Source organism: Phoenix dactylifera, chromosome 5 (assembly GCF_009389715.1).
Source record: "Phoenix dactylifera cultivar Barhee BC4 chromosome 5, palm_55x_up_171113_PBpolish2nd_filt_p, whole genome shotgun sequence".
Classification (NCBI taxonomy): domain Eukaryota; kingdom Viridiplantae; phylum Streptophyta; class Magnoliopsida; order Arecales; family Arecaceae; genus Phoenix; species Phoenix dactylifera.
This window is the reverse complement of record NC_052396.1, coordinates 8,113,850-8,127,892: the sequence shown is the minus strand read 5'-3', so window position 1 is coordinate 8,127,892 and position 14,043 is coordinate 8,113,850. Positions and strand designations below refer to the sequence as shown.

General features: G+C 38.1%; 1 protein-coding gene across 1 annotated transcript; it reads right to left on the bottom strand.

Annotated features, from left to right (window-relative positions):
* Window positions 1–2,972: 2,972 nt before the first annotated feature.
* On the bottom strand, window positions 2,973–7,905 carry LOC103710361. Its single transcript, XM_008796045.4, has 2 exons — window positions 7,681–7,905; window positions 2,973–6,217 (listed from the first exon to the last, which is right to left on the bottom strand). The coding sequence occupies exon 2, from the start codon at window positions 6,144–6,146 to the stop codon at window positions 3,129–3,131; it is 3,018 nt and encodes a 1,005-aa protein (XP_008794267.2). The 5' UTR covers window positions 6,147–6,217; window positions 7,681–7,905; the 3' UTR covers window positions 2,973–3,128.
* Between the last annotated feature and the right edge of the window lie 6,138 nt (window positions 7,906–14,043).

Sequence of the window (14,043 nt, the reverse complement as noted above, 5' to 3'; positions counted from 1 at the left end):
TACAATCATAACTAGATAATACACACTTAGTAAATTAGACTAAGCTAGAAAGTTGTGTATTGTGTACTGGTATTGATGAATATTGTATTATGGAAACTACGCATCAATTTACTTGGATATGTATATTGGCTTACTAGATGACTAATTTGCTTAATGTGTATCACCTAGCTATATACCGTGTATTGATAAAAAGTATGTTCTGAAAACTATGTATCAATTTACCTTGAGATGTATATTGAATCACTGTTGAATGTGATCAAAGAGGCTTACAGTATCATGAAGTTGATGAGTGAGTATCACCCAGCCATGTAATGTATATTAACGAATATAATGTTCCAAAAACTATGCATCAATTTATTTAGAGATGTATATTGGGTTACCAAATAACTAAATTAATAAATGTGTATCATCTAACCATGTACTGTATATTGGTGAACGACATGTTCTAAAAATCGATTTATTTAAAGGCGTATATTAACTTATTAGATGATTAATTTGCTTGATGTCTATCAACTGGCCATAGAGTATATACCAAAAAAAATACATTCTAAAAATGAGTAAGAAAGAGAATGGCGTGTTTTAAAAAATTACGAGACTGGCGACTCCATTAGTAAAAAGAGTCTTTGGCTTTTAGGTTTGTTCTTTAAGATGGACACTAGGAAAAATGTAGCAAAATAGAAAGCCTGCCCTATATGCCTTTCTCTGATGCCTGCCCCATATGATTTTTGTTCTATTATTCTGGAGAAAGGTTGTAATATGCTGAGAGAAAATAAATGCATATTGTAAGACAACATAAGTGCATCCATCAATGTTTTCACCGAAACTACTTAGCATAGCTCAATATTGCTGAAGGCTATCCTATTCCCAAAATGAAAACCATTTTCAGAGCATAGAACACCAATCATTTGGACAACAAAGTATTTGCAAGTGATTTTGAGATGCCTTCGCGTCGCCACATGGTGAACAAAAGGGAAATGGCACTATAGCTCAATATTTCAAACACAATGATGGAAATCTAAAACGACACTTCAATTGACATAAAGGACTTCGATTCCATACCTTTTTAACTAAATTTTCTTTGTGAAAATGAGATACATAATGTAAACAAGTTGTGTCAGTTTCTTCACTTGCAGCCAAACATCCAGAAGTGGCTCATGACTTGCAAGACTTTTGAGTCCACTTCCATGCAAACAGTCCCTCAGGGCTTGTTGGTTCGCGGAAAAATAAGGAGGGAAAGTATGGTCAACAGAAAAGTAATGAGATGCCTCTTGTTTGGTTGGAGTTTTCAAAGGAGAGAGACGGAAAAGTTGTATTCCCATGAGAATATGATTCCCACATTTTATGGGAAAGTCTTTTCCATGAGAAACATGGGAAAGTTACTTTCCCATGAGGCAGGAATCACTCCATTTTTACTTTTTTCCAAAAAAGCCCTTCAGCATTAAAGAAGCATTAAAGAGGCATTAAAGACCTAATTTTTATTAAGGGCATAACAGAAATTATATATAACTTTCCTAGGAAAATGGATGGCCAACCAAATATAAGCATTTAGGAAATTTGTCACTTTCCCATGGTCAACCAAACATGCCAAAAGTACTTTCCTAGGCATTCTCTTTCTAAGAATTTGTTTCTCAGGAATCATATTTCTAGGAGGGAAGATGCTTCCCGCGAACCAAACGAGCCATAGAATAACCCACTGAATATCTGAGAGGCTTGGGCAGTGATATACCAGCATTCTTTTACTTGTATAAACAACTAGATGAATATGTTAGCCAACTGGTTAATCCATTGAAACATACAATATGGTGAAAAAAATATGGTTTCTGAATGACATTCTTCCTCCTAAGGCAGTTAAGACTAACCTACGTGAACTAATATGTAAATAATACTAAGATGCAATAAAAGCCTCGAGAACTTTTTTCCATCATAGTAATAATGATTTACGATGATGGTAATGATGTATCATTATAGAATGTCCATAAATCAAAATCCAAACCATTGAACAAGATCTACACTATTAAAAATGCCCATAAATCAAAGTTTATGTATTTTGGTGGTTTTTAACCTAATCATCAATAGGTGTCAAGATGGATGGTTTTAATAACATGATATAGAATTTTATTATAATCTAATCATCAAAACTAGTAAATTTAAATCTACTAATGTTTTAAGATACAAAAATCATGATACATAAAGCAACTTCTCAATTTATGTACCCAACCATATATTATGTCGTACTAGTGCAATTGATGCTATTCAATTTTGTACCACTTGATTCATAAGTTACATAGCACCAAAATATATGAATTTTGATTATAGTCTAGATCATATTTAATGGTTTGGATCTTTACTTTGGGTAATCTATCATTGATTTTAAAATTGTTGACTCCTTTAATAAGGAGTTAACTTGAAGTGTGTAGTCGAACTCTATTTTTTTATCCTCTTATGATGTAACATTCTCCTCATTTTAAATATATTTAACTGCATTCATCATAATTCATGTAACATCATAATATGAAGCTGGAGGAAAAGCAAGGAACACAAGACAATTGCAGGGGTTGTGAATTTAGTATAAATCAGAGCCTCGAGGACATAATAAGCTATCATAAACTACGGGATGAATATAAATTCTGATGAATATGGTTATTTGTAAAATTAAGTAACAGTCTGTGCCATCATAGCTATTAGAGGCCCCTGTGTGAAATTTAGTAGGCCTAAAGCGTACATAATATCCATCACTAGCTACAAAACTACCAAAAAAAATGACAGTTATCATCTGCACATGATGGATTAGCTACCGGATGGCATCAACAGAAGAGCAATACATGATATTTAAAAGATTAACAGCAATACATGATATTTAAAAGATTAACAGCAATACATGATATTTAAAAGATTAACAGCAATACATGATATTTAAAAGATTATGAAACTCAAACTTTGAAACTAATTTAAAAATTATCAACTATGCTTTGTGCAAGAGCAAAACAAAAAGATAAGAATTAGAGCAAAGTGGAAAAGGAAAGGTATTCCAGGCAATTTCCCTGTTATTAGAAGCTGAGACATTTCTGTGATTCTAATGTAAAATCACATGAAAGAATATATAGTGAACGAGAAGGAACTACACAAGATCAGCTAACTTGAATGTTTGTGAGAAGTCTTCTAAGCTTACAAAGTGTTTCCCGAGCAGCTACTGTGTCTGGATGATGCTCACCACATATTGAAGTCCTAATAAAAATAGCTTTCCTAACAAGGTCATCCCCTACGTCATATTGGCCACCCCTAAGCATTAGTTTTGCCCTAGTTTCTAGAACAGTTGCTCTCGAGAGTGCCAGTTCCTGCCAAAGATATGTGTGATCAGATTGAACTGGTCTAATGCAACAGAGTGATTTATCAAACCATTTCTCAGCTCTTGACACCAAGGACTCAGCAGCAATTTCCAATGCATCAGTTGCGAGGCGTAGAAGTTCTAATGCTGCATTGCAGCGAGAGAAGGTGATGAATGTATGTATGGCTAGAGGCAACACTACACGTTTTATGAAAAATAGCAAGTCAGATGGTCTCGGCTCCACAACAACAGGATCGGTCCCAAATCCAAAAAGTAAGAAGCAAGCTGCCCATAGATGGTCAGAAGATTGAGAGATGGAGCCTCTAAGGGAAACTGCTTGAAACATAGCATGAGCAACTTGGGTGGCCCCCTGTTTGCGAGCATACAGCTTGACAAGCTCATGAAAATGGACGCAATCCGGTTTTCTGCTACTCCTTGCAATCCCAAATCTCATCAACATGGACGATGCTTCAGCTTCAGATCTCTTGATATGAGATGTTGTAAAGCTGCTGCAGGTTAGCGCACGCAAGCACTTCTTCCAGACTGGAGCACCATGACGCTTCTCTGGAACCTTATGTGCAGCCAAAGCCAAGAGAGGTATTGGAATTGCTGAAGGAGCAAACCAGCCACTTACTTGAACCATTCTGGTTGCCAAGCTCCTTGGTCCATCTGCATGGTCGAATATCGAAAGACAGACATCTAAGAGCTGGATAAGGACTGTGTGCCGTCTCAATATAAGAACTTCTCTATCACCCCATGCCAAATCCGCCGAAGGCATTCTATTTATAGTGTCGAGCAGCCGACTCGGAGTTATTGGCAGCTCAGAAAGGATAGCTCCTACGATGCCAAGGCCTAATGTGAGCCTGCCAATTCTTTCCTCGATGGCTCTGAGAGCATCAATTTCGACTACTGGATAATCCTTCATACCTCCCTTCATCAAAGACATCGCCTCGACGCCAGATAAGTACGAAAGCTTCATGGGCTCCAAGTTCATCACTCGAGGAAGACGTGTGGTTATTATGAAATGAGTTTCTCCACCAAATCGTGGCAGGAGATCCATTACAACTTTTCGATCCCACCAGTCTTTCTCATTCTCCAAGTTATCTATGACAACCAGGAATGGTATATCTTGCATCAGCTCTTTCCTTACTCTCCCAATCGCTTCTTCTTCATGCTCTTCAAAGCACCTTATCCTTCCTTTTTCAGGACAATGGCTCTCAATGCTGAGATCAACTTCCAGGAAAGTGCGCAGAGCTAGATAGTTCTGCCGAATATATCTAGTTTCCCCTCCCACCCACAAAACCATCTTGTATCTCTGGGAGAATCTGTATGCATACTCCAAAACCAATTCCGTTTTACCAATTCCTGAATCCCCTGACACACAAGCAATGCCCTTCCCGTACAGTATCTTTGTTGATCTTTTCCTCCTGCCATGCTTCCCTCCAATTTTTCCCCTCAGAGGGCGGCATTGCCTATGCGGACTGCCCAGCCTCTGCATCTCAATTTCCTTCTCAGACTCCTTCCACAGAACTGGCTCTTTTCCTTTCATGCTGCTTTCTGATTGCTGATCCTTCGCATTTTTATCCTCACAATTGTTCTCAGCCCTTCCAATCAACAAAGTTCTTTTCCTGTGCCTGGTCTTGAGTTCGAAGTATTCTCTTTCTCCATCCCCTCTGACATCACCAAACAAGATGAGCTCCAACTCAGAGAGTTCCTTCTTCCGGCCAACAAAAATTTCATTCCGAGGAAAAGGGAGCTCCTCCTTCTCCACCCTTTCTCTCCACCGATTTATTCTATCCACCACACTTCTCCTCCCCAATCTCATGGCCAAAAGAGCCACAGCCTGCAGTATGCATTCTCTCCAGTTACCATCATATGCCTCCAATTGCCAATCCAACACCCGAGAAAGTCCATCGACAGCTTCCCTCCATTCCCTTTCCAAGCCACCATACAGCATCCACAACTCACCGCCATTTTTCTCCCACAGTTCCCCCCTCTTCTCTATTATGTCTCTCGCAAGACAATTGGCGGCGCTCAAGTCAAAGTAGATTGGAACCAGATTTTTCCTGCCCAAGAAATTTCTAAGCTCCTCTATGCTGTAAGGATTTCCAAATGACTTCTTTGTGAGGATCACCACTCCATAGGTAGAAGCATTCATTATTCTTTCAACCATATCATAGCTCCGCGAACTCCTGCACCGGGCTCTGTCAGATGCAAAGCAACTGATCCCCTGGATTTCCAACTCTGCGCGAAGCCAATTGGCAAACCTCAGCAAGGAAGGTTTCTGTCCGTGAAATCCTAAGTACACATCACAACTCCTAAGCCTACTAGCTGAACAAACTGAAGTTGAAGGCTGAGTAAATGAACATTTTGGCTGGATTCTTCCTAATCTCTTCTGCTTCTCTCTACGAGCAAAGTGACCGTTGCTGGTTGCTTGACTGTAATTAGATGAACTGCCATTGCAAATACCATTGAAGGATGAAACCAGACCAGGGTTGTTATAAACATTTCCTGGGGTTCCAAAATTACTGGAAGTGCAGAAACTTGGAGCCGGAGAAACATCAGATGCTACAAAGTTGATATTAGATAAGGATTCTGGTTGTCTGGTCACAGTGCTAGAACCAAGATGATCATTTATAACGACACCATTAGAGGCATTTGCGGTGTCGGGTCGGACTGGTTCGGAGCCATGCACCGGCGATCGTGGGGAGAAGAAAGGTGACTGACTTGCAGAGACAAATGCTGAGGAAGAAGATGAAAGATTCCTTGAGTTTGTGGCAGACAACACCCCAAGATTGGAGCTTTCTTGTTGAAGCTCCATATATCCATCTTCATACGGAATCCCACTCTCTATATGTTTGAACTTTAAAACATTGTAGGACGCAAGCACCTCTGAAAATGGTAATGGAGCAGTTCAACAAATTGGCATCTTAAGTTGGAAGAATAAGTACTTCACTTCTAAAAACTCTAAATCACTAGAACTAACACTTTAGATAAAGATAAAGAAGGCCCAAAACTTCCAAAATATAGCATCTAATTAATATTTCACTACCATACTGTCTGTCCGAAATCTCTGGAGAATACTGATTCTCTCACCTTCTAGTTCAGAGTAAGTGGAAAATTAGTTGGAGCCCAAGATCATGGATGACCAAATGGCTATCAAATACAAAATAATGCACTGTCAAAGTTAAAAATCTGTGAGAAATAAACATCTGGTTTCCTGCATGGTTTCGGGGGAGGGGATGAGGCATGAGGATGCACATGTTCAGATTGGAATACAACATCTTCAAAATAAAAGAAATAAATTTGCTTTAGGTATAGAAACAAGAATCCTCGATCTAGTCTCACTCGGCGAAACATCATCAAAGGTTTCCTGAATCTAAAACGGGGGAAAAAGATTCAGTATCCAAATAAACTTAAATTTAGAAAAATAACACTCAAACACTCAATTTATAACTTCGTGAGGAAGAAAATACCAGTTTCCTGGAACGTCACTTACTAAGTGGAACAAGAAACGTCTGAAATATCATTGAGACACACCTTGATCAAGACAGTAAACTGTAAAAGTTAACTCAAATTAAGATATGAAATTTTTAACATCTAGCAACTCTAAAGGATATGGTACATATGACTCCCAGCACATCTAAAACAAGAAAAAGGAGGGGGAAAAATAAAACGTTTTGGAAGAAAAGAAAAGATAAAAAGGTTCAACCCACACATAATGATGGAAAATGGAAATTGCCCATATTGATACATCTCTAAGAAAAATCGCTCTATTTGTACACAAAATCTGATGCACGTCCATCAATTCAATTGCTACAGTAGAAACAAGACTTGTTATAACTTAAAACGAAAGGAGCTTCTTCACGCATCCACATCTAGGAAATTTTCTACCGTTGAGTATTCAATGCAAAGATACAGAAATCCCTCCTAATGTCTAGATCTGCATAAAAGAGTCTCAAGATCTAAAATTTAAACATTTCATTTGGAAGAAAAAAAAAACAATTTTTAAGATTCCAAAAATCATATTTTTGACATATCAAAAGAAATCAAATAATGAGTTTGAAAGAAAGAACGACCAGAACTTTTACACAGACCAGATCTGAACATCTCTCACCACAGGTTAAGAATTTCAGAATTCAAAAGGAGCAGGAAACTATCATTGGGCTATCAGAAACACCGGACCTGTTCGGATTCTCTCTTTTGTGAGTTTGTTCTCTTTGTTAAAAACAGGGGAAAGGCAAAGAAGCATTAAAACTGTATGATAAGGGGCTTGAGAGGGACCTGAAAACAACCTATATTTCCATAGATTGAGAAAGAAGACAGGTTGATTGATGAAGGTGGAGGGAACTTACATTATTTTCCTTTAATTCCTTCTCTTTACAAAGCCCAATCCAAAGGAGTCTTCCTTCCCTCACTTACTTTCAGGCCAGGCAGACTTTGTGTTAAGAGTTTAATACATCTCCATGGGGGAAAAGGAGAAATCTAGCAGTAGGTATGAGATAAGATCCTCTTGACTGGTTTCTCATTTCATGTCTTCTTTATTTGGTTTCCTGCTTCCAACCCCATTTTGCCATGATATTCTATGTGGTTCCTTTTCTTTATAAAGAAATACTCCTGCAGGGAGGGGACCAGCTAGAAGGGGTGTGCTGGAAAGATTGGAGGGTGAAGATAGAATAACCATGGGGCAAAGGAGTGACCAGCTCCAGGGCACTTCATGGGGTTGGTTGTCCTTTTGGTGTCTTTCAGTCTGGAAGTTAATAGGTGATAACTGAATCATTCTTGTCCGATTGTGATTTAGTTTCTGTAACATCCCACATCGGATCCAAAATAGCTAGCTAAAAAATATTATTTAAATTTTTTAATACTATATAAGTACTTAAGTTCTATCCACCGAATAACCAACGTGAGACTAAGCACATGCCTGCACGAATCCTTATATATTCTCTCCATTTAAGCTCTGACATTCTCGCCAGACTAAAAGTTTCATTCAAATCTAATCACAAGTATCACGATCGGCCCGTAATCAGCCCCAATAGATCCGTACTGCAGTATCTCCTAGTCCACATACCTCATATACTCTCTCTTTTAAGCTCTAACGTCCTCGTCGGGCTAAGAGTTCAAATCTAATCATAAGCACCACGATCGGCTCGTGGTCAGCTTCAATGGATCTGTGTTGCAGTGTCCTCTAATCCACATAGGTTATGAGTCGGATCCGTTTGCATACCATTGTCACAATACAGGATCTCACCCAATATGGCTAGCCGGAATATATTATTTGGGTTTCTTAATCCCATATAAGTATCCAAGATCTATCCAGTGAATAATCAATGTGGGACTAAACACACGCTCGCACGGGTCCTTACATACTCCTTCTATTTAAGCCTTAGCATCTTCATTAGGCTAAGGGTTCGAATCAATTTAAATCTAATTACAAGTACCACAGTCGGCTTGTGGTCAGTCCAATAAAGCCGTGTTGTAGTGTCCTCTAGTCCACGTAGGTTATGGGTTGAGTCCACTCTGATACTATTAGTATCAATCTATGACCTCATCCAAAAAAACTAGCTGGAAGGTATTATTTGGATTTCTTAATCTTATATAAGTAACCAAGATCTACCTAGCGAATAGCCACTATGAGACTAAATACACGCTGACACGGATCCTTACAGTTTTAGTAGTTTCAAATATATGGAATGGCATGTCCATTACTTTTCTGAGTATGATTTAGTTATTATTTGCAAATATGAAAACATTTTTGGCAGAAAGTACCTCGTGGGATGCTGCTGTGTTGTCTATATCTTTTTGTTCCTTTTTGTCAGCAATACCCATATCTGCATGCCTTGGCACTTTCCATTCCTCACATTAGAAGTACAGTAATTACAATCAGAGTTCTTGACATTACCTATCAAAATCTAAAATATTCTTTTTCAACACTTGAAGGCATCTGATGCTAATTATAGAAGTAAGTGGAATATTCAGTATAGATTGTGTAGTTGGAGCACCTATAAGAAAATATGGAGAATAATATGAATATGTCAATTATTTTTAATGTCTAGAAATTGTTGGACATTTTTTTGGGAAAAGAGTTGGATGGACATACTTTAATATGAAATAAAAATGTTTGCTTCCATAAATTTTATGACACAAAGAATATTGATTCTAGCAAAAGTACCCTATTAGATAAACATAGGGCCAAGGTATAATTTCTTGGGAAGGGATAACTGAAAACAATAGTTGGATTAGTAATAAATTCTCTCAATGCTTCATTGCCATCTTGACTCATGATAGAGTGTAAGAGATGAATGATTCAATCCAGCTAGTTGAATACAATGGTCAGACACATACGGACTGAAAACAAAAATAGATTCCATTGATAAGTTTAGTTCAACCTGAACCAATACATGTAGGAAAAAAGACTAGAAGCTTGTCTCTTTTACACCATACAAGGTCATTGGTGTATTCTCTATTATCCATGCACAACTTTGATTCAGGATCTGCTAATGAAAGTGGACAGTTGGCAGCAGTCCTATCTCAATCAGTTGAGTAAGTCACCACAAGAAGGTTGTGGAAAGTGATGTGCATCCTTTGGACCACAAAGGTTGACTTTAAAATGAATAGACCCTTGCACAAGATCTACTCTAAGGGTATGCTCTCATAAGACAGACATCTCAATCCAGTACAAATTGCATGTGGTTGCCTTTGAAACATGAGGGTGGTCTTGCCACAGATCTAGGGCTGTGGTAGAAATTAAGCCAAATCCCTTTGTTTGCTTAGGTGTCTTGAATGCCTTGGGAGAAAAAGGGGAAAAAGTGGTGGCTTTCACTGTCCACAAGGATGGAGGGGAGATTCTCTCTTGGTGAGGAGACAACCCACACCTTGAGAGCTAGTCCTCCACACAAAGGATTTGCCACTGTTTCTTTATTGGGCTTAATGGCTTCACACATGCCACAGTAGGAGGTGCATGAGGAACCACAAGTATTATTTCCCTTGCTAATGTCCTTCTCTTGGCCAAAAATAGTTTCTTGCCAAGGGACCTAGGGTACATGCTTCTCTAGGCTTCAACTTGGGGCCACTTAAGACAAGATTCCATGTGACCACTTTCAAAAATATATATTTTTTTTTCTTTTACAATTTGTTTATTAATCGAATCATTAAAAATTATTATAAGCTAATTTTCGATAAAATAATAATCAAAGCATATTTAAATAAATAAACTCCGGGAGCATTCCCGAGGTGGCGAGAAAAGAATGCAATGAGCCCTTTAGAAATCAGACTTTATATATACATATAGAGCCATCCGGCATATGCCTCTCATTGTGTTAATCTTGTCCCCACCTATGCTCCCCTAAAATCCCCATCCAGCCAACACCTTAAAGTTTGTGACCCCTTGCCTTAACCTTAGAGCCTCATTAAAGGGACCCAAGTTAGCAAATAAGGTTTAGCCGCACAATGGCTGATGTTTCTAGGTGACTAGGCAAAATATATGTGTTTAGCTTATTGTATTGGGGAACTCCTCACGCTGGGTAGCCTGCAAAGTGGAAAGCAGTCAACTATGGAGGGCCACTGCTCATGATGAGGGCCAAAGCTCCAGAAATTTTCCATGGTATTCTTAAGCAACAACAATTTCTACTGACAAAACTTAGTTAACTAATTGAGTTTAGAGCATTAGGTTAGAGTCTAAAGGCCTAAGTGTTTTTTTTTTTAGGAGCATGCGTGCTGCAGAGTAGAAAATATAAGAAGAATAAGGGACCATCTTTATGTAAAGATGGAGCTTAAAGACCCAAGGTGGACTACTCACCTAAAAAGCACATGCCCTTGTGATAAGATATAGCTAAATGTCAAAATATTTGGGTCAGATTCTATGTACTTCGACTTGAGCTTGATGTAATTACTTGGGGAGCTAAATCCATGCTTTAGCCTAATAACGAGTACATGACAAAATTTAATATGGAAACTGATAGAAAAGATACAAAAACACCTTCAGTTTGAATTCAGATGACGTGTGTTTATGTTTACAGGATTGGACCATATTTTGAGCTATTAGTTTATTGATGTTCGATTGAGAAAGATCATCATCTGACCTAATGAGTGCATCCGAATTTAATCCCCCAAGAACCTAACCCTATGCTTGGTTGGGGTCACAAGGGAGAGGATGGATGAAGTTGGAAGGATAGATACACCATCTTGTCCATCCATTCTGGCCCACTAAGAAAGGATAGATAGAGCATATGAGCTAGGAGTGGATTTATAAGTTGACAAAATTCTCTCTCGTTATTTTTTTAACAGAAGACAAGAGACCCATATTCCATTTTCTTTTATCAAAAAGTAGTTTAGTAAAAATGCCATACAAATATCATCCATTCTTCCTTTCATTCCTCCTATACCAAATAGGGGAGGGAATCATTCTTATCCATCCTTCCAATGTTCACCAAATAATGGATGGAAGACCCATCCATCCTTCTTCCTCCATCCTTCCTTCCTTCAATCCATCTTTTGTACCAAATAGAGGACAAAAATTTGATTTTATCGAGTAGTTTGTCCCCATTGCTACACTTGCATGTGAGGGTGGTAATATTTTAACCTCACTCTTTTCCTTGGATTGTATTCAAAAATTGTCATTGGGCTTCACACATCTCCAGTGTGGTGGTGCAGTACTTGTGGACTAAGACTATGGCAAGTTGAAGGAAACCAGGATGGATGCAATTAATGTATACACCTGTGATCATGAGCCTTATCCATAACAAAGTGTTATTTTGGCGCATGACTGTCTTCAGTGTGCTTGGCCGAAGTAGCCAAGGGATTTAAGTTGTATGAATAGGAGCCTCGCAGCCTTCATCTTTAAATTCCAATGATCCGAGCAAGCTTAAGCAGGAGCACCTATTGCACCTCTTATTAAAAACCTTTTATTTTTGTACACATCTTCTATGGCAACAATTGATAATTTGTTATCGATGAATTACCTAATACCTTGCTTGCCTGCTTGGAGACAAGAATTCTTATAGGCGGCGGCACCAAATCAATTAATCAAATAATTAGCTACCTCGCTGAAAAAGGTCCGTTAGTTTTTCGCTTTGTTATAGTTTAACGAGAAGTTGTCTGAGTGTTTTTGGCATGCTAAAGAAGCATGGAGCAATCTCTCATTTCGAGAAAAGCTAAGGAACAATAAAAGAAATATAAATTCATGGACGGAGGAATATTTCTTTGCATTAGCCGTTTTTGCTTTATTTGCAGGATTTTACTATTGGATGGGTAAAATCTTTGGTCGGACACATGATATGTACAATATATTGTAACAATGCATGATCTCATCCAAAAAGACTGGTTGAAAGGTATTATTTAGATTTTTGCTCCTATATAAATATTCAAAATCTAATCGGTGTATAGCTGATGTGAAACTAAATACACGCCGCCGCATGAATTCTCAAATATATAACACTGGGTCTTCTTTCCACAAGAATATCTCGTATTTATGGTCTTTGCATTCACACCGAGGCCTTGCACGGATGCTTGGCTGTTGTATTGGTGTTATGACTCATCTCTCCATTAAGGAAAGGAAACGGAGCAAGAGAGAACTAGGAGAGGTCATATGATCTTTGAATTTCATAGTACATCCTTAAGTTTTGATTGATCCATTACTGTAGTCTCATTATTCACCAGTTTGTCCTTTTGGACTCTTGGTATAAGAGCTCTGGGTTGAAATCCCACCTTCAACAGGACTTACTGTGGATAGAGTGCTTCTAAAAGAAGGCCGCTTGCAAATAAACGAAGGCTACGCGTTGTAGTGCAGCCTATTGCTTAAAAATCTCTTTCTAATAATAACTAAAAAAAATTAAAAACTAATATCTGAATCTCTGGTTGGAATATTTTTCCTTCTTTTTTCAAATATATTCTTCTGCAACTTTTGGCACCTTCCATTACTATACTAATTATTCACGCCCATTGCATATGCAAGCACAAGTTATCCAATGAGATTGATGGTTCCACTGGCTGCATTTTGATGAATGCTCAAAGCGTTTAAGCATGCAAGATGTAGCTTACTTGTATGCCAAAGAGTGAGTATCCTAAACTGTTCGAGCATTTGCTCGAAAGGAATGGAAGGGCGATTTGATCACAAAGCATCACTTAAAATGATCGATTGTACCAGGCCATCATGGATAACTAGAACATATCCAAAATACTTATCTAATTTTGTACATATTTTCATTCTTCTAATTTGATAGTTTTATACAGTAGACCACATGAATTGGCACTGCAGAGCACTGTACATAAACATCGATACTTCGAATCTTACCACAAAACACGAGCTAATGGCCACCTTCACTCACAGGACTGCAAGCCTAGGACTCATGTCAGCTTGGGCCTGGCAAGTGATTCCTCGCCAAACACTGATAAACAAAAGATAGCTACATCTAAAAGGCAAATCCACTGCAACCACCTCCACTGCACAAAAGATTTTGATATATGTGCTTACCATCACATGCCCTTGGTTGTAGTAAATATACCATGAAACACCTGTAAATCTTGAAGTCCCCTCGTACTGCAAGTAGACTGAAGCAGAAACTTAATTGCCATTATGCATCTGACCAATCCGCATTCTCCTATTAACATAGATAACTAACACCACAATATTCAAATTTAGGATCTAGCTTTATATATCCTCATTCAATTATTTGAAAATATCGAGTTTTAATTCATTTTACAGTTTCAGTATGTTTTTT